This window comes from Chiloscyllium punctatum, chromosome 26 (genome assembly GCF_047496795.1).
Source record: "Chiloscyllium punctatum isolate Juve2018m chromosome 26, sChiPun1.3, whole genome shotgun sequence".
NCBI lineage: Eukaryota > Metazoa > Chordata > Chondrichthyes > Orectolobiformes > Hemiscylliidae > Chiloscyllium > Chiloscyllium punctatum.
In genome coordinates, this window is record NC_092764.1 from 41,998,433 (window position 1) to 42,020,579 (window position 22,147).

At 36.0% G+C, this 22,147-nt stretch overlaps 1 protein-coding gene across 2 annotated transcripts in view; it reads right to left on the bottom strand.

Annotated features, from left to right (window-relative positions):
- Positions 1-1,161: 1,161 nt before the first annotated feature.
- vps35 (VPS35 retromer complex component) overlaps positions 1,162-22,147 on the bottom strand; it is a 57,580-nt gene continuing 36,594 nt past the window's right edge. For both annotated transcript variants that reach the window (XM_072596221.1, XM_072596223.1), the window contains 10 exons: positions 21,454-21,563; positions 21,237-21,333; positions 17,517-17,665; positions 17,140-17,347; positions 14,769-14,924; positions 11,334-11,456; positions 7,294-7,473; positions 6,784-7,023; positions 5,968-6,111; positions 1,162-4,363 (listed from right to left, as the gene is read on the bottom strand). In XM_072596221.1, coding sequence (XP_072452322.1) covers positions 4,184-4,363; positions 5,968-6,111; positions 6,784-7,023; positions 7,294-7,473; positions 11,334-11,456; positions 14,769-14,924; positions 17,140-17,347; positions 17,517-17,665; positions 21,237-21,333; positions 21,454-21,563 — 1,587 coding nt within the window. In that variant the 3' untranslated portion in view covers positions 1,162-4,183. The remainder of the gene's footprint in view (positions 4,364-5,967; positions 6,112-6,783; positions 7,024-7,293; positions 7,474-11,333; positions 11,457-14,768; positions 14,925-17,139; positions 17,348-17,516; positions 17,666-21,236; positions 21,334-21,453; positions 21,564-22,147) is intronic.

Below are 22,147 nucleotides of genomic sequence, written 5' to 3' on the forward strand. Positions count from 1 at the left end.
GTTGTTAGCCTAATTTGCAAGAGGTTCAACAGCAAGCTAAAAGCAAGACTTCATATAAAAGTCTTTATGTCACCCAAATCTTGGTGGAATAAAGAGTAACTGCTATATCTAATTTTGCACACATGCAATAAAAATGCAATAGCTTTTCCCCCTGCAGAAGACATTTACAGTGATGGCTCTGTAGAGGCTTCTCAATTATTTTGAAAATTGACGTACTGGCTTATGCCTATTTTCTTATGCAATTTAAGCATCGTTTAGGAAATTGGGTGCAAAATTAAAATTCAAAGTCACAACACAAGAGAATCCAAATAACCTATGTCAACACAAATACAGAAAGTATTGTCATCAAGGGATGCAATCACATTTCAGTTTGAGAAAATAAGAAGGAAGTTCTAAACACCAATGAGAGCAATTCTTAAGAGGCAATATTGAAAGTTTTAATCCCTAGTTGCAATGACTTAGTCAAAACTATTATAACCGGTTTCTAAACTATGGAAGAAAGAGCCTCAAATACTATGGCACTTAACTTGGAACAGCCACACTTCGTGAGCTGAAATCCTAATTGTTCAAATATAAACACAGACTAAATTTGCTTCGAAATATTAAAACCCTTCCAAGATGTGATGATCTACCACTAGAGGAAATAAAGAGCACCCGAAATGGGCTGACAGGAGCATGAATGATAAGTGAATGTCAGGACCAGTTGTGTCCATCACACTTCATACCAATCCCTGCAGCCATCTTTCTAATATGTCTTTCATTCATGTTTAGTCTTAATCTCTGCTTTATATTTCCCTTGCAGGTTTTCATGTTGAGTTGATAAAGTATACTAATTGACCATATAATATACATAATCTGTCTACCATATTGCTATAATATTAATTGTCACTTTAACATCAGGCATTATCCCAAGTGTTATCCAACAGTGCATTGTAAAATATTCAGTATGCATTCCTTCAAATTTTTTCAACTTCCACTTCCCAGCACCTTATGGTGTTGACGATTCACTTGCCTCACGCACCTTTCCTGCATTCCAATTTCACAAGTTTCCTCTTACCCTATGCCATCAAGTGTGGCTTTGGTGGAAACATTTCCATTAGCAAACTTTCACATTAATAATGAACTGTACTGTATGCTCTTCAAAACAATGAATACTGCCAGTGCTTGGTCAAGCATTTTAATAGGTTTCTTGTTGAATACATTGACCATAATACTCCAGTTAATTTACAAAGGAATTATAAAGCTTACAAGTATGTTACAGTGATTTCAAAAAGTATATTTCATTTCTCAAATGGTGAAATGAATACATGCTCGGTTGCAAGGATACATGTATACAAATACATCATAAACCTCTGAATACAGCAAACACCACCCTTTTATCAACTTAGCAGCTCAAGATTTTACATGAAGTACGTGATGTGCCTAGTTTTAGAATGAAGTCTTTACAACTACTATAGAATTCAACAATACCACTACACTTACAGCATAATGAGTAAGCTTTCTAGAGAAGCAATATCAATATCTAAAATAATGCAACAGTTTTCACAAATTAAGGAAAATGACAAACTTAAAACAATTAGGGCATTAATTCACTGAAAGCAGTGTATGTTGGGTAATTCTCATCCTGCTAATCAAGACTTCTCTACCCTTAAAATGAGCGAGAAGTCTCTCACCTAGCTCACCTGCTTAACTGACGTCAAGTAGAGTGCAGATCCCAAAGTGTGCCATTTTGAGACATAGTCAGACAATTAGAAACCTTTAAACAAAAACTTGTTCTTCAGGTCAAACTTATGAATTCTTTGATTTGAGAATTTAGCTTCGAAGTTTTACAAATGGTTCTCAATGAACAACTTGAGTGGACTGTGAAAAAAAAACTTCAAAGACAGACAGATACAAAATGCTAATCAATACATGTTGCAGGTCGACAATTTAGAAACTGGTCGATTCGTCACTTGTCCGAGAAAGGTTGACAATACAATGGGGTACATTTTCTTTTGTAATCTCAAGCTACAAAATTCTCTCCATAATATGCCATTTGGTATTTTGCCAAAATAATTACAACAACGCAAAACCCTTTTATCTTTTAGGTGGCAAACAGGGATTAGAACAGCCAGCAACAAATTGCTAGGTCATGAACTGTCATACAAGATGTGCGATTAAACAGATTTACAGGAATTGACACATTATATGCAAAATGGCTGCAATAAGAAGTCACCAAAGAGAACATCACATCTGCTAGTATAATGCATAACTTGGAAGACAACCTTTATAATTTGGTCAATCAGTACAAAAGCTGGACTTGTTACAAACAGATTACCACCTCCAACCAATTCTTCAGAATAAGTATAAGATTCATATAGCGCTCAGCTAATGTAAAGTTCGATAGCATTATTTTCTTCCTGGTGTTCAAGAAACATACGGAAACTATTTTCATTCAGCTGCGCACATTTAAAAGTTAGTCAAAACAGCAGCTATGTTGTCAATATTATACCACATTGACATTTATATTTTACACATTAATACTTGCAATTACATTAATGAAAAAGGATGTACTTTATGGTATTTCCCTTCTCTATTTTCGCAACTGTTCTAAAGATGGTTACTAGTTAGAGGTTATGGTAAATGAGTCTAGTCATCTTCCAGTAACCCAAAGCGTGCAATGATCGTGTGCAAGCATCCACGGTGAATATTTAACTTATCTGACCATAGAAGCATTAGCCATTCAGGTTGCTTGCACTCAAGTCAAAAAGATACACTTCCAGCAGAGATAATGGAAGTTACTTAAATCAAGACATTGCCTTATTTTTATTTCCCTAATACAGAAAGCCTCTTAACAGCAGAATTTTGACCATTGTTCATGTAGGGAAATAACTGAACAAACTATTAATATTTTTGGTCTGTATAGCTAAATTACATACTGGAAAGAATCTGAACTCTGGGACTTTGTGCATGACAAGATAAACCAAACTTGAAAACTGGCAAGTAGAAAGTTCAGTGTGAACTTGTGTTTTTAAGTTTTAATACTACTATAAAAATTAACTTGGTTTCTTGGATGACAAAAAGCTGTGAAAGGTTCACCAAATTCTGTTTTAGATATCATACATATTGTGTCCAGTAAAAAGTAGAGGCTAATTACTTGCACTGTTCTTTATTAACTCAGTAAGGCAAACTTCAGCTAGTTTTGCAAAATAAAGCTAGTAAAAGACTAGTTTTAATTAGTTTAATACCAGCTTCAGAATTTTGACCTGAGCTCCAGTACACTAATGTCAACTGGCTAATTTGTTCCACATATTACAACACATTGGATAACATTTCTAATTTACACAATTTTTTTCCCCCATTCTAGTTTAGTGTGGTACAGTTATAGGTCTCTGGAATCCTAAGAGAAGATTTTTCTTTTAAACATTAGGAACAATTAAGAGAGCAATTAATATAGAAAGTTTGCTTCTAACATACTAAGTACAAATTCTGAAACTGTTAATCTTTGCATGCAAATTGTGCATGTGTTATCTCTAGCTTTATAATTAACTAGAATTTGTCAATTATAAAATCAAATAATTATAATCGTTAGAGTGTATGGAGGTAATTGGACCTGTTAACCTACTCCTATATGATCTAATCTGTATACTTACTCCCCTTAAACAATTAATGTTCTATCCAACAGGATATTTTATAACTTCCAGCTTCAGGAGAAAAGATTTCATGTGCAGATATTCAGCTGAAATAAACTACTGCCTTTTAAATTAATTGACTCACAAACAAAACGTGGTGAACTGCAACAGAGGTTTGCTGAAACAGCTAACTTTTAGACATTCAGATGTAGGAATTTTACAATTAAACTGCAGGACAATTTAGTTTAAAACAGATTAGTATGGTTTCCTTTCTGCTCAAATTGAAATATGTAAGTAAGGTAAATCCAAGTCATGCTGCAATAGATAAAACAAAATCTCTTAAATGAAATCCTAAAAGATTTTTAGTTTTACTGGCTGAAATCAAAGGAATGGCTTCCTTGAAAGTAGATAGTCAATAGGTAGAATATTCTATGATTGATACATTTCAATGCATTCCTATTGTCTTGGCATGTCTAAAAGGCACGTTCTATAACCATCCACTACAGAAAAGGAGGTGTAATAGTGATTTTAATTTTGTTTTCTGGAATCTTTATAACTTGTGTAGTGCTCAGCTACAAGACAAGACCTTCATAAATTGGTCCATCAGCTTCAGGTGATTCTCTCCTCAGACGCAGATGCTCCAGTGTGTTGTGAAAGTGTTTGTTAATTTGCTCAGTTTCTTCACTGGATTCCAAGTTTGGGAGATCTTCCCTTATTTTTTGAATAAGCTGATTTAAAACTTGAATAGTCACCTGCATATAAAAGTTTAAGGGAAAGTTTGTTATATTAACATTAACTTTGAAAGTTTATCCCCTTTAATACTGCACACTTAATATGTCTAAACAGAATATTCCACTGAGGTAACAGCCACATTCAGAAAGGAACATCATGCATACAGTTTGATATTATCACTAAGGCAACAAGTAAATAAGTGGAAAGAAGCAGGGTTTGATCCAAGATTGCAGAGAGAAAAAAAAATGTACAGTAGTACAAACCATATAGTCAGGGATGCTTTGATTATGGTTTCATAGCTCATAACAAGGCAGCCCAACTGAATTGGAGAGAACAAATGGATGGTGATCCCAAAGAGCAACCTTGACTATTTTCCCCAGAAAAATGTGTTTATCTACATTAACAGTTGTACAGAGGTCAAAAACAGTTTAAAAAAAGATGTAATGTCATTCTGGATTTGAGGTGTTTTAATGTTTAGGTGGGGCAGAAATCTGGTCATCAGGTACAAACTGCACTGCTCATGTGAAATCCACAAGATCTTCTCAAACTCAGTCAGATCTTTATCTTTGATCACCTCTTTCAATCTTCATGGTATTCATTTTCAATACGCTCATTAAGTACATTTTTTAAAATGCTAAAAATGCCATAAATAGAACTTATTACATGCTGTCAAACCTCAAATGGGTTGAGACTGGGAGAACTAATACAAATAGATTAACAAGAGAGCGACTGAAGATTGCCCTTTCATTGCATCACCTCTTTTCAATGCAGTGTCTAATTAACATAGATCTCCCTTGAAACACCTTCCTCAGGCATCCATCGATCAAATGGGAACCAAGAAACACGACTATTCAGAAACAGTGCAAACATTGAAGTGGTGGTCATAATCACTGCTAAAACTGATCTTGTTGATTTATCAAGTGAGTCAAATGGATGGTGATCCCAAAGAGCAACCTTGACTATTTTCCCCAGAAAAATGTGAAGTAGCTAAAACCAATTGTTAACCAAGCACCCTCCACCTCCATACTGCCCAGACGAAAAAAGAACATGCAACAGATTTGTCTGCATGTCAAAAAAAAGTGGGTGTTGCTGTGTAGAACCATTTGAACTGAAAGAGCACTATGACTGGACAAAAAACACCTTTTGCTCCTTAATCTCTTGGGAGAGATTTACACCCACTCATTTTATTTTCACAACTCATGATTCTTGCCCACCTATTTTCTTCAATGTAGCAACACACTAAGAAATACAATGCCTGGTAATTAAACTATTTTTATATAAATATTTACGCCTTCTCCATTAGAACTATTCAGATCTGAAGATAAATTCTTTTCAGTTCATGATTCCTACTTAAAACATTAGTGCGTAATTTCTATTCACAATGAGAGAGAACTTTCCAGCTAGTAAGGAGTCCAAAATATGTAATGCTCCCTCTCATTATGATAGCATCTATCAGTTCAGCACAGACCTTTAAAAGCAGCACTCAGTTTGCTCGATTTGTTATAAGCGGATAAGTTATTCATTTTTAATAAGCCTATACATGCAAGCACATTTTACTAAAAATCTGCTAAAAGGACAACAACTGTCAAAGTAAATAATTCAATAATCACTAATTCAAGCTTACCGCCTCATTTTCTTTTTCGTAAAAGTAAATGTATCGATTAAGGATTTCAGTGAAGAGCTGTACTTGTAGCGATGGATCCATGCACTGATTGGCTATTTTCAAAGCCTTCTTAAGACATTCCATCACTCGCTTGCCGTCATGAATCTTCGAGGAGAAAGCAGAAATTAAACAATTCAATGTGTTCAAATTAAGCAACCAAAAACATAAAAGTAACAATTCATGATCACAGTACCAGCAATGGTCTCCCTCCGATTATCCCAAAAACAATATACATGCAACATTTTCAAATAAATATTCTAATTACAAGAACAATTTCCTATTATTTCCAAGACAGAGGTTTTATGAAGTTACACTTGTTAAGCCTACATCAATCTCTCAATTTAATCACCGAATCAGTACATTCTAAAATTAAAAAATTCTCAAACGCAACTCTAGTTTTAAGCACTATGGTATTACACCAATTACATTTTTGAAAATATCAAAGTGATTAACAATATTTTATCAATTATTCTATTTACATTCCAATGCAACTTGAAAATTCAAATTGTTATATGTCATATGGAGACATTGAGGGCAAATCTTTTAAGCCTTCTGAACATGCAGTCAAACTGAATACCCTTTCACTGCTTAGAGATGGTTTGTTTTTTTAGAAACTCAAGGCATTTAAATGTAATTATTTACATGTTGAGAGATGAAATAATTCTTATCAATATTCATAATTTTACAGCAAGCTGACATTAAGTTAATAAACATGAACATAAAGGTCAGGTTACATTTTAAGGGGCTTACGGATGGCTAAACATTTAACATTCTTACCTCCTCTCCATTCTTATCAGTGTTCCGCCCAGACCAAAATAAATGAGCACAGATGCTAACAGCACGACACTGATCTGGCTTCTTAAGCAACTTTGAAGCAGCCAATGCACATTGTGTCCTCAAAGGCTCGTGGTTCTCCTCACTGAAGCATTTCATGCGTTCAAATGTCCCAATTATCAATGTGATTGCTGCTAGCTGTGCCTTGGAGTCACTGATTTCATCTTCATATAGAGAAAATGCCTGGAAAATAGGTGTATCAGGAAAGTGTCACATTTACAAGATTTGGTATGACAGCTTTCAGAAAGCAGGCTTCAGAATTGTTTGCCACAGTTGTAACATGCTAATGCAGAAAGTTTTATTGGGAATTTAAGAGACATGCAGGATGAAAAGTCAAATATTAGTGACTGATTTTACAAGAAAATAGTAGCCAAAATGTTTAGATTTTATTGTCAGGATATCTTCCTTTCCAATACTTGGAAAAATTTCTGCCACACAAATATTAATCCTTACCTGTGACATAAACTCATAAGCCACAGTTTCATGGTTCTCAAATCCAATATCCCCAGCTGCAAGTGCTCCCTGCAGAAATAGACGGAGAGGCAACTCTGCAAGCTCTGCTTTAATGAGGGCACTGATAGTCTGGTGGGCAAAAGAAAATATCTTCTGGCATTTCTTTTCCCATTTTTCATCCTAGAAGATGAAATAAACGAACAAAGTGCTCAAGGTAAAGAAAATTTCACAGCTGGTCTTTTTAAAAAAAAAAGAGTTGTGACTCTACTCAGCTCACAGCAATAAAATGTTTGGCATAAGCTGCAATCAATCCGACATTAATCAATCCAACTTTTTGAAGCACATGGATTCAGATGAATTGAATCCATAAATTCTAAGTATCAATCTCCGACCAATACTGCAGAAATAACTGATATTGCTGTAATAAAAAAAGAGATGCAAATCTTTAATTTGCTTTTCTTTTCCTTCCAAATGATGTGATGGAAGAAAGGAAACAAGACAGAGAAGTTTCAGCTGAAATCAACATTACAAGTGGAAGGGTCAGAAACATATAGAAAAGTCAAAAACAATGAGCGTTTTGGGTGGAGGATCAGATACATAGTGGAAAGATTCAGCAGGTAGGTGGAGTCTTTGTGGAGAGAGGAACCAGTTCTTTGAGGAACCGAAGACAAGGATTTAAAGTAATAGTTCAGGGATGGTGATCCAGCGGAGTGACAAGGCTGATAAGGCAGAATTGCATACAGCAAGATTTGAGAGTATGAAAGACTGAAGGCTGGAAAGAGGAACAATCAAGTAATTTAGCCTGGAAATGTAAAGTCCAGCAATTAAGACTTCTGGAGCAAAAGAATTGTGGAAGGAACAGAAGTTTGTTACTTAATCATTATCAGTGAGATGGAAAAGTTATGATCTGAAACTAAGCCCCCAGTTGAACAGGATATCATGGATGCCAACAGTTGAGATGGAAAGAGTTACCAGACAGTCAATGAAAAATGTACTATACAAGGTGCAACCGGGACCATGTCTAAAAAATATAAATATACTAATCAAACACTGGCTATATCCATTGTAATTGCAACAGGTCATGTTGTTGCTGTACTGGACATTAGTTAGGCCACTTTTGGAATATTGTGTGCAATTCTGGTCTATCAGAAGGATGTTGTGAAACTTGAAAGGGTTCGAAAAAAAATTACAAGGATATTGCCAGGTTTGGATGATTTGAGCTATAGGGGGAGTCTGAATAGGCTGAGGCTGTTTTTCCTGGACCATTGGAGGCTGAGAAATGACCTTATACAGGTTTTTATAAAATCATGAGGGGCATGGATAAGATAAATAGACAAGTGTTAGGAGTCCAGAACTAGAGGGCATAGGTTTAGGGTGAGAGGGGAAAGATACAAAAAGGGACCTAAGGGACCATTTTCACATGGAGGGCGATGAGTGTTTGGAATGGGCTGCCAGAGGAAGTGGTGGAGGCTGATACAATTACAACATTTGAAAGGCATCTGGATGGGTATTGGAATAGGAAGGGTTTAAGAGGGATATGGGCCAAGTGCTGGTAAATGGGACTAGATTAATTTAAGATATCTAGCAGGCATGGATGAGTTGGACCCAAGGGTCGGTTTCCGTGCTGCAAGAACTAACTGTGTATTCGTATTCCATCAACTTGTATAAAGTAAGTGGCGTCAAAGCAATGCGTGAATTATGAATTAGTCAAAACATTTACCAATGCAAGTGAGATCACTGTCTAACTTAATGAACATGGACTCCGATCATTGAATCGGGTCAAATGGTTTGGCATGAAAATTTAGAGAGCCACCCAAATTCACCAACTAAGTGCAGCCTGAAACAGTAAAAGGCTTTGATAAGGACCAACATGGTAGACTAATTAGAAAAGTCAGATCTCATGGGATTCAGGGCGAGCTTGCCAATTTGATACAAAATTGGCTTGACAGTAGAAGAGAGGGTGGTGAATCGTTTTACGGACTGGAGGCCTGTGAGGAGGTGGTGTTCCGCAGGAATCTGTATTGGGTCCACTTAGTTTATCATTTGGATGAGAATACAGAAGACATTGTTAGTAAGTTTGTGGTAACACCAAAACTGATGGTATAGTGGACAGTGAAAAAGATTATCTAAGACTACAAAGAGATCTTGGTCAATGGGCTGAGTGGCAGGGCCCTGGATAGTGTTGTAGAACAGAGAGTTAGGGATTCAGATATATATGTTGAAATATGCACCACAGACAGACATGGTGTTGAGAAGGTTTGAAGTGTTTGCCCTCATTGCTCAGACCTTTGAGTATAAGAATTGAGACATCATGCTGAGGATGCATAGGATGTTGGTGAAGCCACTTCTGGAATACGGCGTGCAGTCTGGTCACCCTGTTATAGGAAGGATATTATTAAATTGGACATGGTGCAACTTAAAAGATTTACCACGATGCTGCCAGGAAGAGAGAGGCTGGGACTTCTTTTTGTAGGAATATAGGAGGTTGAGGGGTAACCTTATAGAAGCTTATAAAGGTCATGAGGGGAATAGATACACCGAATAGGGGGAAAAAAAGGTATTTTCCTAGGGAACATTTTTTTAACCTCTCACCTTAAAAATAAGTTTTAAAAGGACATGAGGGCAATAGTTTATAACGTGTGTGAAATGAACTGCCAGAGGAAGTGGTAGATGCAGGTACAGTTAAAACAGACATTTGGACAGGTACATGAACTGGAAAGATTCAGAGGGATATGGGCCAAACCCAGGCAAGTGAGGCGAATTTATTTTGGGAAACTTGGTTGTCATGGAAGTGTCTGTTTCCATGCTATGACTATATTACTCATGACCAACATTAAATATAAAATTAATTACCATGCTAATCTAGAAGTTGAATGGTTTATAAAAAGAAATATAAATAAGCTTAAATTCAGCTACTTAAAACCTTGCGCAGCACAAACTTTTACAAAACAAATTTTTGAAGTAGGTTGATCCATAACTTTCAGATCATGGAAAACCTCTATTAGATGTTCACCTTAGTTGAACACTACTTGCTGAACGGGATGCACAACGATAAAATAATTCATGCAATAAAAATGCTCTTTTTGTACTCAGCCACTGGTAATACTACAGAATAAAAAGCCACTTACAGAAACGATATTAAAGCTAAATGCAGGGCACTAAATAAAAATCAGAAACTGCAGCTCAACAATAAATATCAAAAGTCCAGTTCATTATTTTTAATTGCATTTACATAATGGATATTGCACATGATTTTACAGTTTATATTGTCTCTTTGCGGCCAATGGGGAAGGTGGTCGGTATATCTAGTGAACCAAAAAGTTGGAAAAAAACTATTATACAGCAAAGAAATTTTCAAATGACAAACTTTTCAATACAGACACAGCAGAGAACCACGCGACTTACTGTACTTGTGCCAGAGTATTCCTAAAGCAATCCAGAAATAATCAAGGACCAGTAAACATGAAATACAAGGTCTCATGTTCCTCTATATTGCTTTTCTCATTAAGAAAATTACCATATTTTGTATCATCTGCAAATATTAACCTCGTCTGTCTGTGTGGTATTCTAAAATTGATTATCTCTCAAACTCTCAACCAGAAAAAATTTCCAGACTATCTGTCAAAACCTTTCAGTTTACATCTATTAAACTTCCTTTTGTCTTATCTTCTTCAGCGAAGACAGTCTCTCCTCACTAACTGTAGTTTCCTATTCCTACCCCCATCCAAGTAAATCTACACAAAATGTCATGGTTTTATGTAAAAATTGCCCAAATATTTAAAAGTCCAAAGTACTCAAACAAGCATTGATCAACTAGACTTCTCACCCCAACTATATATTGCTTGAAAAAGACCTAATTTTTAAATCATAGGCACCTGGACCATCAACTTTTAAATCAAAATGATCAAGGTGGCATATAACCTGGACTAGCTAGCCAGAAAGAGAATATCAATTTCAGCACTAATAATCGAATAACAGGAAAGATCCATTCTTCTCGCTAATAAAACAAAACAGCACTTATTAAAAATTTTACAGCTTACCACTTTTGAATTCTCTTTGTAGCAGAAGGCCAGCTGATAGGCAGAAAAAACCAATGGCGGCAAAGTGAAACGAATCCTTTGATTGCCACCAGCACCAAAATGTTTTCTGGCACTGTTTAAGATCTGTTTAAAAGAAAGAGGACATCAAACAGAAGAGCAGTTTAAAAAAATACACTTTCCTTTCAAAGATATACAACTCTTCCTTTGTAGAGTACATTTAATCTGAAACCATATAAAGTGTGGCGATAGTAAATTTCCATCAATTTGTGAGGTTAAGAGCTTTAGTAATGATTAAGTAGAATAGAAATGCCTTTTGTTTTTAAAAAGGTTTTAAAATTTAGGTCAAATGAGATCCAACAATTCAATTTTATTTTTGGCCTGCAAATTTCCAATAATCAGATGCAATGAAATTTAAACAGTGTTTCAATTAGTAGAAATCTGTTTTGACATACAAGAAGCATCCCTTGCATTTCCTCTGCAGTCCGTATGTGAACACTTTTTTTTAAAAAATAAAAACATACATTGACATTTAATAATATATGTTCAGTTTCCATTCTTTTTTCCATCAGGAAATCGGAGGACTGGGATAATTTGCTGCAAACATGTAACATCTATAGCACATCCATACCTTCATTATGGTGCAGACATTCCAGGAATGTCTGACAAATGTGTCTTGACAAACATTATGCCATAATTTGGAGGGACTTCTGCAGTCAACCAATGAAATTGTTTTCCATGAAATCTAAAGGAACTAATTACAGCTCCACTCTACATTAAAACTTGTGTTCTCTGAATTAATTCTACAGGATTGCCAGAGATACTGGGAGGATTACTGATGGCTTGTTGCAACCACAGTCATATTGCTTATATTAAGAAATAACTGTTACCCTCCTAAATTGCTTTATCCAGTTTAGAGTCATCAGCACAGAAGTAGAAGGTAATAAGATTTCTGGTAGGAGTAATCTGCCAGTTCTAAATTGCAAATTACTGTCCAAATGTGTTTTTTTTTAAGACAGTTCAGATATTAAAACTCTGCAATGCAAATATAGCTGCTACTGATCTCAATGCACACATTTACATCTTATTTTATAAAATCCAAGCAACCAGAAATAATATTGAGAATGCAGTCTGCTGGGTCAACTAAAGTTAAGAAACAAAACATTGCAGTTGCTGGAAATCAGAAAACAGAACAGAAAATGCTGTACCATAAATCGGTCAGGCAACATCTGTGGAGAAAAACAGAACAGTTTAGTTGATGACCTTTCAACAGGTGGTCAGGCAGCATCCAAGGAGCAGGAGAATCAACGTTGCGGGCACAAGCCCTTCTTCAGCTCTGATCTCCAGCATCTGCAGTCCTCACTTTCTCCTCGACCTTTCAACAGGACTCTAGCTTGGATGAAAAGGTTTGGAATGTTTCTCTTCACAGATATCACCTGGTTTGATCAGTATTTTCAGTTTTTTTGTATATTGAAAACTAAAACATTCTGTTTTATTTGCAGAAATTCAATGGGAAGGGAATGGTCACTCTTCCATCTTACAAACTAACCAGACAGACTTGAATTAAAATAATCCTCTCTGCAGATCAGCTCCTCCTGATATCTTAGGCTGCTTTAAATGGGTTTTAAGTTACTTTACACACTACAGATATAGACACTTCAGCATTATAAAGAAGATGCCCTCAAGAAAGCTGGAGGAAAAGCAGTGCTTTAAGTAGGACTTCAGATATGCTTATCTTAATTTGAAATTTAAATTGCCACAGCTTTCAACAAATTACATCAACAGCAGTACAATTTTTAGCCTTGCACTGATTTTTCTTTTGTTGAGCAACCTGTAATGATCATGAAAGAACTTCCTAGTTGTTACTTAAGCAGTGTGAACTTGGATATTGTGGACGGATTGAAATAAACAAATTGTTATCAAATTAACTCACTGGATTCAAAATTCATATTAGAATTTTTTTTTGAAAAATTCATTAACTTGAAGTAGTCAACTATTTGCAATGTTTGTCCAAAACTGTCACTTCAGTTTATGAAGTGCAACCTCATTATCTTGGATAGTGTTTATAAAAATTCCTCAAGTTTACTTCAGCAGAATTAATGGAAAATGTCTCAATATTTCATATGGAACAATATATTTTTCGAATTTGTTTCACTGTAAAACAGATAAAGCAATTTACACAAACTTAAGTTCACTCGTTATATATTACGCAACCTCTTCAGTCCAGTACATTTACTTTGTATCAAAACTTAATATATTTCTCAAAACAAACGGGATATTACATATGGCTCAGATTCAATGCAGAGCAAAATATGGAAGGGAAAGAACTACAAACATCTAATTGAACATACCTAATTTTCCATTCTTTATATTGAAGGAGATAAATAAACGTTTTGGCAACGGATGTACAGTTTCCCTTTCCACTGCAACCACTTTTCCCATTGCACTCCACTCAAGGACCTCAATGCCAAGGCAGTAAAGACAATTTTATCTTACTGATTTTATTTAATGCAGATTTTATAATTTGTCAGAAAATCAGATATAGCAACCTACTAACCCTCTAAATATTTTTTATATGTATTTTCTGTTTCACTGTGAGCTCTGCAAGTCTTGCACATTAAAACCACATTTACGGAATACAAGCATTCAAGACCAGCTTACAACCATGATTTCTTCCATGTGCAGACTGCCCAATTCAGCTATTTTGCTTTGATCAACTACTGGTTTTCAACAATCAGCAGCCTAGTGATATGGGAGCAGAGTATGCAAAAGCATCTTGAGCCATTTACCATTTGCTGGCTTCAGCCAGCACTGGGTGCTCTTACAAAAGCATTCCATTTTTTCAGCTTATGGACAGGCTTTGGTTCAGGCAGTCCAAGAGACAGAAGCAAGTTGCTTTAAATAAATTTTGTTCCTAAGGCTAGATATTTCGCATTTCTATAAATTTCCAAGTTTAGCCACACAAGTTTTCATAGCACTACCATTTGAGACTTCCCTTGGTGAAGGTTTGCTCTCATTTTACATAATTGAGTGACTGGTGGAACGTTTTTAAACAAAACACAGAAGCTGCTCTCTATCATTATTTTTATGCATATAAATATTAACTCAGCTCAAGAGTACAAATTCCATATTATAAAAGTCTTAACAGCAACTCCATAAAATCAATGTGATCAAACAATCTCCAAACTACCTAGTTACACTAGGACAGTAAATCTCATAGCTCAAGCACCAAATACTAGTATTAAAATTGGTTAGTCAGAACTTAGAACTCCTAACAAAGAAAAAGTCATGTCAAGAAAATTAAAAAAGAATGCATTTATTGATAAATAAATGGAAGGAAAATATTTGTCATAAATGCCTTTACACCATTAGCCAAAATCTTTCATTTATTTACAAAAAGAAAAAGGAGCACCACCTAAAGCCATCAAGTTAACATACCAGATACTGTTGGTCAGGATCTTCAGATTGAAATAAATGAATAAATCTACCAACGAGACTTTGTTCTTCAGCAAAATCTTCAGGGTCAGGATCTTCTGCTGGCTGATCTGGTTGATCCTGAATTAATGTCGACACCAGGTTTAGTATTGCATCAACCTGTATAAGGAAAATGGCATCTATGAAAACAGCACAATTCTACAAAGCCTCAATTAATATGCAAACTGATTGGCTGAAACACTCAATCCTGTAAGAACTTGGATCAAACATCTGCATACTGACGTAACTTGATCGATTTGAAACATTAACTGTCTTTGCATCCACAGATGCTGTGAGACCCACGTACTTCCAGCATCCATCATATTTTCATGGCCAGATGATCCAAAATACCATTCAGAAACATCATTTTCCCTTCTCTCAAAAACATAACAAGACTCTTCAGATACTGAAACAATCTATGCCCGAATGCACCAGGACCTGGATAATATCCAGGTTTGGACTGATAAAACAGCAAAGTAACATGAATGTTATACAAGTACCAACCAATTACCATCTTCAACAGGAGAGAATATACCCATTGTCTCTTCTTATTCAGGCATTATGATTGTGAATCCTCCATCATCAATACACTGAGGGTATCTTTGACCACAAACCAATCAAGTCATGTAAATACTGTTGCTCCAAGAGCAGATTAACATTTAGGGTTCCTGTAGTAACTCACCTAACTCCCCAAAGCCTGTCCACTATCTATAAAGGCAGGCATCAGGTGTGTGATGGAATACTCCCACTTGCCTGGGTGAGTGCAGCTCCAGCAAAACTCAAGAAACTTGACACAATCAAAAACAAAGCAGCCCATTTAAATGAGCACCACATCGACAAAGGTACCAAGAAGGTACCTCACAAAAAGTTGTCATAAACTAAGAGCTCATGGCGTTGCAGAGAGTATATTGGCATGGATACAGAATTGAGCAGGAAACAGAATAGCAGAAAAAGGGGTTCTTTCCCAGGTTGGCAAAGTTCAGTGGGGTTCCACGATGCATATTAATGACTTGGAGACAGGAAGCAGATGTAACGTAGCTAAATTTGCAGACAACGAAAAAAGTGAAAAAACAGGTTGTAGGAGGGAAGCAAACATGTTGATAGGTTAAGTGGGCAGAAAGTCAGCAAATGGATTCGAATGTGGGGAAAACATGTAGTTGTTTGTTTCAGAAGAGAACAGAACATTATTTAAATGAACAAAAAGCTGCAAAAGTAACTTGGAGATACTTGTGCATGAAACAAAGCTACCACAGGTGCAGCAGGGAATCAAAGCAACTAATGAAATGTTAGCCCTCATTTCAAATGGATATAGACTATAGAGTATGGAAATCTTTATACTGAAACTATATCTGGTATTTGTGTCAGCAATTCTAGTTTCCTTCATTGGAAGCAGTTTAGGGAAAGGTTAACTAGGATGATCCCTGATATAGAGGGGATTATATTACAAACAAAGGCTAAACAACTTGAGACTCACGAGTTCAGAGGAGTGACGGGTGATCTCATTGAAATATACAGGGTTCTTAAAGGGCTTGAACAGGTTAAGTGTTGAGAGGATGTTTCCCCTCATGGGAGGCACTAGGGCCAAACAGCATAGTCTCACAATAAAAGAGCACCAATGTAAGACTGTGACAAGGAAGAATTTCTTCTTAGAATTGAGTTTCTTTGGAACCGCTTGCCACAGAGTTGTGGGGACAGAATTCTTATGTTTAGGGTGGAGATAGATTCTTGACCAGTAGGTAAATCAAGGGTTTTGGAGAAAGGGCAGGAAAGTGGAATGTTGGATCAGCCATTATCTACTGAACCCTAAACCTATCGCAGGCTTCATAGGTCGAATGGCCTATTTCAGTTTCTACTGCTTATGGTAGTCACTCCCTTCACCAGACAGTAGGCAGTGGGGCATACCATTTACAAGATGCTCTGACAAAATGAATTAAGGCTCTTTTAGACAGCACCTTACAAAGCCATGACGAACACGATGTGTGGTAAATATGCCACAAGCATTTTTCTTTCAAGGTGACTGTTCAGAAGCATCAATTCAATTTGCATTGCAAAAAAAATATCAAATCAGCTTTGGGAAAGTTGTACTTTTAAAGCCTTGTTCACAACGGAACCAGATTTATCACCTAACTGCATCAAAATATAGTATAACACCAACATTTCCATCAGTTAATCTCTTACATAAACTTCTGGCCAGAATGTTATATTCAAAAGTACATCTTTCCAAAAACAAAATTCAAGTGTTTTTTGCATTATTTGCTGTTGTCATTATTTTAATTACTATAACAAATGAAGTGGTTCCTGTTAAAGATTGCAGAGTACATGCATGAAATCTTACCTGTTCTTGTCCAATTATCTCTGTGTTGTACTCAAGCGCATTGCTTAGTATATAACAGCTCATATTTTTGCGTGACTCATAGTCAAAATATTCAAACAAAGGATGGAAGTGTTTCAACTTCAATACAGTCAGGATGTTGTTGTAGGTGTCAATGGGAATCTTTAAAAGCCGAGTTAACTCTTTAGAAACTGCACTGCTAGTAGCGATACTAAATATATAGTGGAGGAAAAAAACAAAACTTAAATAATGAATTCTTCCACAGCTTTTGAAAGTGAACATTTAAAATAAAACTCAAGCATAGCTTAAAATACAAAGTTGTGATACAGCAATTCCTAACTTGCGATAAAAGCATATTTAAAACTGAAAAAAGTACATACTGTTCAAGATTAAGCTTGTTGAAGATCTCTACAGTTGTTTCAAGAACTTTATCAACATAGTCCACCCTTTCAGGGTAACACTTCATGGCCAAATTGATCAGCGATACTTGCAAAGATACTACATCTTCAGATGGCATATCTTGTCTTGACTGAAAATATAACCAGGATAAACAAGTCTTTTTATCAAATCTTACTTTGAAGAATTTTTAGTAAATTGACTTTATTCTTAATTGCCAGATACAGGAACTACAGAACATTAAACAAAGGTGAGGTTAAAATAATAACCTGAGAGACTACTTCAATCACACAAAACATTAGCGTTCCTATTGGTTGAACAATTACATTTCTTTTCCTATTTTATCAGCGAACAAGACAATTGGTGGAATCAAGGTATAGAATTAGGTATGGCTATATCACTTTTCTTAAAACAATTCCTAAACATATGGCACAAGATTAACTACCACCAGCAAAATAAACTACTCCACAGGACATATACGCAAAGATACGGCTCAAATACCACACAAGCACATTCAACGTTGAGGTTAGATCAGGGTAAAAGGGAATTTTACTTGACATTTGTTCATTTCACACCAGAGTTGGTAATGGTTAGCATTAATGGCAAGAAAATGTTCTCCATCTCAATGCAATTGTGCAACAGAAGTTCACAGTAAGGGAAAGATGTTAACCCCCAGCAAACCCACAAGTGCTGTTGGTTTGACTAATTCAAAATTAATCGCTCTACATCCTGTATCAATGCAAGTTATCATTAATATATTACAAGGCAAAAACTGACACCAAGGCAAATCAGCAACAATTAGAATCGGTAATTAAAAGCTAAAATCAGAAGACGATTTTAAAGAGCATTTTCAATGAGCATAAACATGGAAAAATGAGTGGCAGAGATTTGGGCTCAAAAGAAAGTGTGGCTGTCAGCCATGAATGAAGGAATTGGGAGTTGATGAAACAGCCTGAATTGGAGAGCTGGCATGGAGTGGAAAACTTGGGTGGGACGCTCTTCAGAGTATTGGTGTGGACACGTTGGGTCAAATGGCCTGATTAGACACTAAGGGTCCATGATTCTATGATAATGCGATTGAATTTAAAATAAGCTTGAAAAGGGAGAGTGGATTGAAGACTAGTATTTTAAACTCAAATAAGGGCAACTATATGGGCATGAAAGCTGAGCTAGAGTTAATTGGGGAAATTAGGCTAGAAGATAGAGGAATTGAGAAGACGTGGCAAACATTTAAGGTTCTGTATCAGAATGTTCAAAATAAGCATATTTGTACTATAAAAGAGTGACTTTAAAGAGAGGACACACCATCCATGGTTAAGTAAGGTCATTGAGAATAGCATCACACTTAAAAAAGCATAGCTACACAAAAATGAGAAGTCTTACAATACAACAGATTATAAAGAATAGCAGAGGATGAAATCAGGATTAAAGGATTTTAAGTACAAAAGGAAGATAGGTAGAAATGTTAAACAGACTGCAAAGTGAAACTTGATGAAATTACGAATCACTAGGTGAAGCAAACAAACTGGTGGAGCTAAACATTGAAATCTCTGGGTCTTGGTAGACTTCATCCTTGGGATTGTGATCTCCATGTATTGTCATTTCTGTAATGGGATACTCTACAATACACAACATTTTTGCAGAAATTAATTATTACTTGGCATTTTATGTAATAGAACATGCAATCAAAAAGCAAAATTGTACTGGCTTAACCTTAATCAAATCTACTCCAGGAACAGTCAATATGACAAACTACTCAAACAGGGAAGCAGGGTGGGTAGCAACTATGATGCTATTGATAGCTACATTAATCAGACATCAATCTCTCCACAATTGCAGGGAGAACTTAATGTCTAAAATTTCTCAAGAGGCCAGCAAACAGATAGTCAAACCAGACAACCCATGATGAGATTTGGCAGCTATACAATAGAAAACTCAATAGATTTAAGAGTCCCAAATTTGCTCCCAAAATAATAACACACCTAACAGAAAAGTAGGATCACAATGGTACAGGAAATGAGATGACGTTTAAGTATCCAAAACATTTCTGTCCAATCTATATAGTTCTGACAGTAGCAATAAAATCAGCTGATTTTTGTGGGATTTCTTGTATTTATCTATAAATTGTTCATTAAATTCAATTCAGGCGGTCAAATGCAAATCTGCCTTTTGATATGCAAAAAAAGAGTTAATAACTGCCAATAAGTAGGCAGTGAAAATTATCTATTTCAAATGCCAAATCACATTCCTTTGTGTTTTTAAACATATCAAATTCTAATATATTCACCCAGTCTCTTCCTTGCCCTGCCCTCAATGCAGTCTTTTTCCTTTCTCATTCTGTTTCTTTGAACACACTGTTTATTGACCCACTATCTCATCCTTCCTGTATTTGTTTCTAAATCCTCAAATTTCACATTCAGAAGATACTCCATTGGTTGTCCGGTTCACAAATCCCAAATGTCCTGTTTCACTTGCTTTCACAATCAACATGTTAAATGATTTTGCAAGCAAAACAGGAGACAAAGTAGGGAGGAAATGTCTAACAGATTACATGTTAAATGTGATGCTAGTACAATGTCTTTAGCCTCGCACAAACTATGTTCCCAATTAATGTACTAGACAAGTCAGATCTCAAACAAACAAAGATAGATCAAACTGACAGATCATACTGTCTTTTAGTTTTAGAGATCTCTCTGACAAACATGGTAAATTTTATTCTCACAATAAAAACAGATGTTGCAGATAAAAAAAAAACGAAATCATCCACTTATAATTCAAAGAGTTTTAAACACTCAGTAAAAGTATAATCGCATTAATACCAAAACACTTCAGCATTTATAATTAAAAACTCCATTGTACTGAACCCAAAAGCACTCCTTGTTCAATAGTCAAAAAAATCTTTTAACACTAATAGCCGTAAGACACATGTGACTAGCTCCAAATTTGAAACGCTAATAATTTCTTCCTGGAGCTACCATAGACCTGAGCTTAAATGTTCCCAGGTCAAAATAAACCCTTCAACTGCTATCGCCCAACACTTCCAGTTTGAGCCTAATCACTAACTCCTTATTCTAAGGTAATATAGTTTTATTATATTCCCTTCTGAGAGTACGACTCTATATGACAAATTCCATACAAGGACTTCAAAGAACTGCCCATAATGTACAACTGAAAAAAAAGTCTACGTTGCCTGAACTTAAGTGTAGAAATTTCTAACAGACCCTAAAGCACAAAAGGTTCACCTTGCTAAGTTGTAACCCAATCCAAGCAATAATACTTAATAATTAACTTCAGAGAACCTATGTGCCACTAACCCAAAAATAATAAACCAACTCTTAAATGACAAAAATAGATAGTAAATACAGAGCTATATCACATACATGATGATGTTCAATTGCAGCTGAAAATTTTCCAAAATTCAGTTACCAACTTATCTCCAGTCAAAACATACATCTCTCAGAAGCACTTCACCAGCGTAAACATTGTTCACATTTTTACTGGAATATCAATTTATTGACATGAGGTACATCCCACACCAGGTTCAATGCAAATAAGGCTCTGTCAGCGCACAGCAAACCCCTAAGCTTAAGCTTAGGAAATGTTTGAATTTCAAAACATCTAACATACATGAGTTGTGAATTCATAAGTAAAGAGTCATGGACAAAGAAAAAAGTTTTTTAAAAAAACAATAAAGTCAGTTTCACCTGTATAACTGTAGCTACTTGTTGAGAAAAGATATCAAATAGTTTTATATCAGCAGGGATTCCAGGGCCATCTTCACGATGCGCAAACAAAGCCAACCTAAAAATTACAAAATAACCATTGAAAGCAATTCAAATGAGCAAAATGTAAAATCCCATCATTTATTGAATGAAACTGCAAAGAAATTTAACAGAATCCAATTCATCCAAGTAGTCTTACCGATCAATTAATGCAATTATGATGTTTTTGACATTAACACTTTGATGGAGCTCTGCACAAGAGCGAAGGAATGGATTCAGCGTTTGCAGATGAAACTCATCAGGAAACACCTGCAAAACAAGAAATACTTGCGAGTTCTCCTAAAAATGGTTACACATTTTAAAAGCAGCATGGAAGGATGCAGTATAAGATGTTATCCAAATTGAGAGAGATGTAATGCATTGATAGCCCAAGTCAGTAGCTTCACCAACACATTCCACCCTGACCTTAAATTTACCTGGACCATCTGACACCTGCCTCCCCTTCCTGGACCTCTCCATCTCCATTAATGACGACCAACTTGACACTGACATTTTTTACAAACCCATCGACTCCCATAGCTACCTGGATTACACCTCTTCCCACCCTACCTCTTGCAAAAATGCCATCCCGTATTCCCAATTCCTCCGCCTCCGCCGGATCTGCTCCCAGGAGGACCAGTTCCACCACAGAACACACCAGATGGCCTCCTTCTTTAGAGACCGCAATTTCCCTTCCCACGTGGTTAAAGATGCCCTCCCGCACCTCTGCCCTCAGACCCCACACCTCCAACTGTAACAAGGACAGAACACCCCTGGTGCTCACTTTCCACCCTACCAACCTTCGCATAAACCAAATCATCCGCCGACATTTCCGCCACCTCCAAACAGACCCC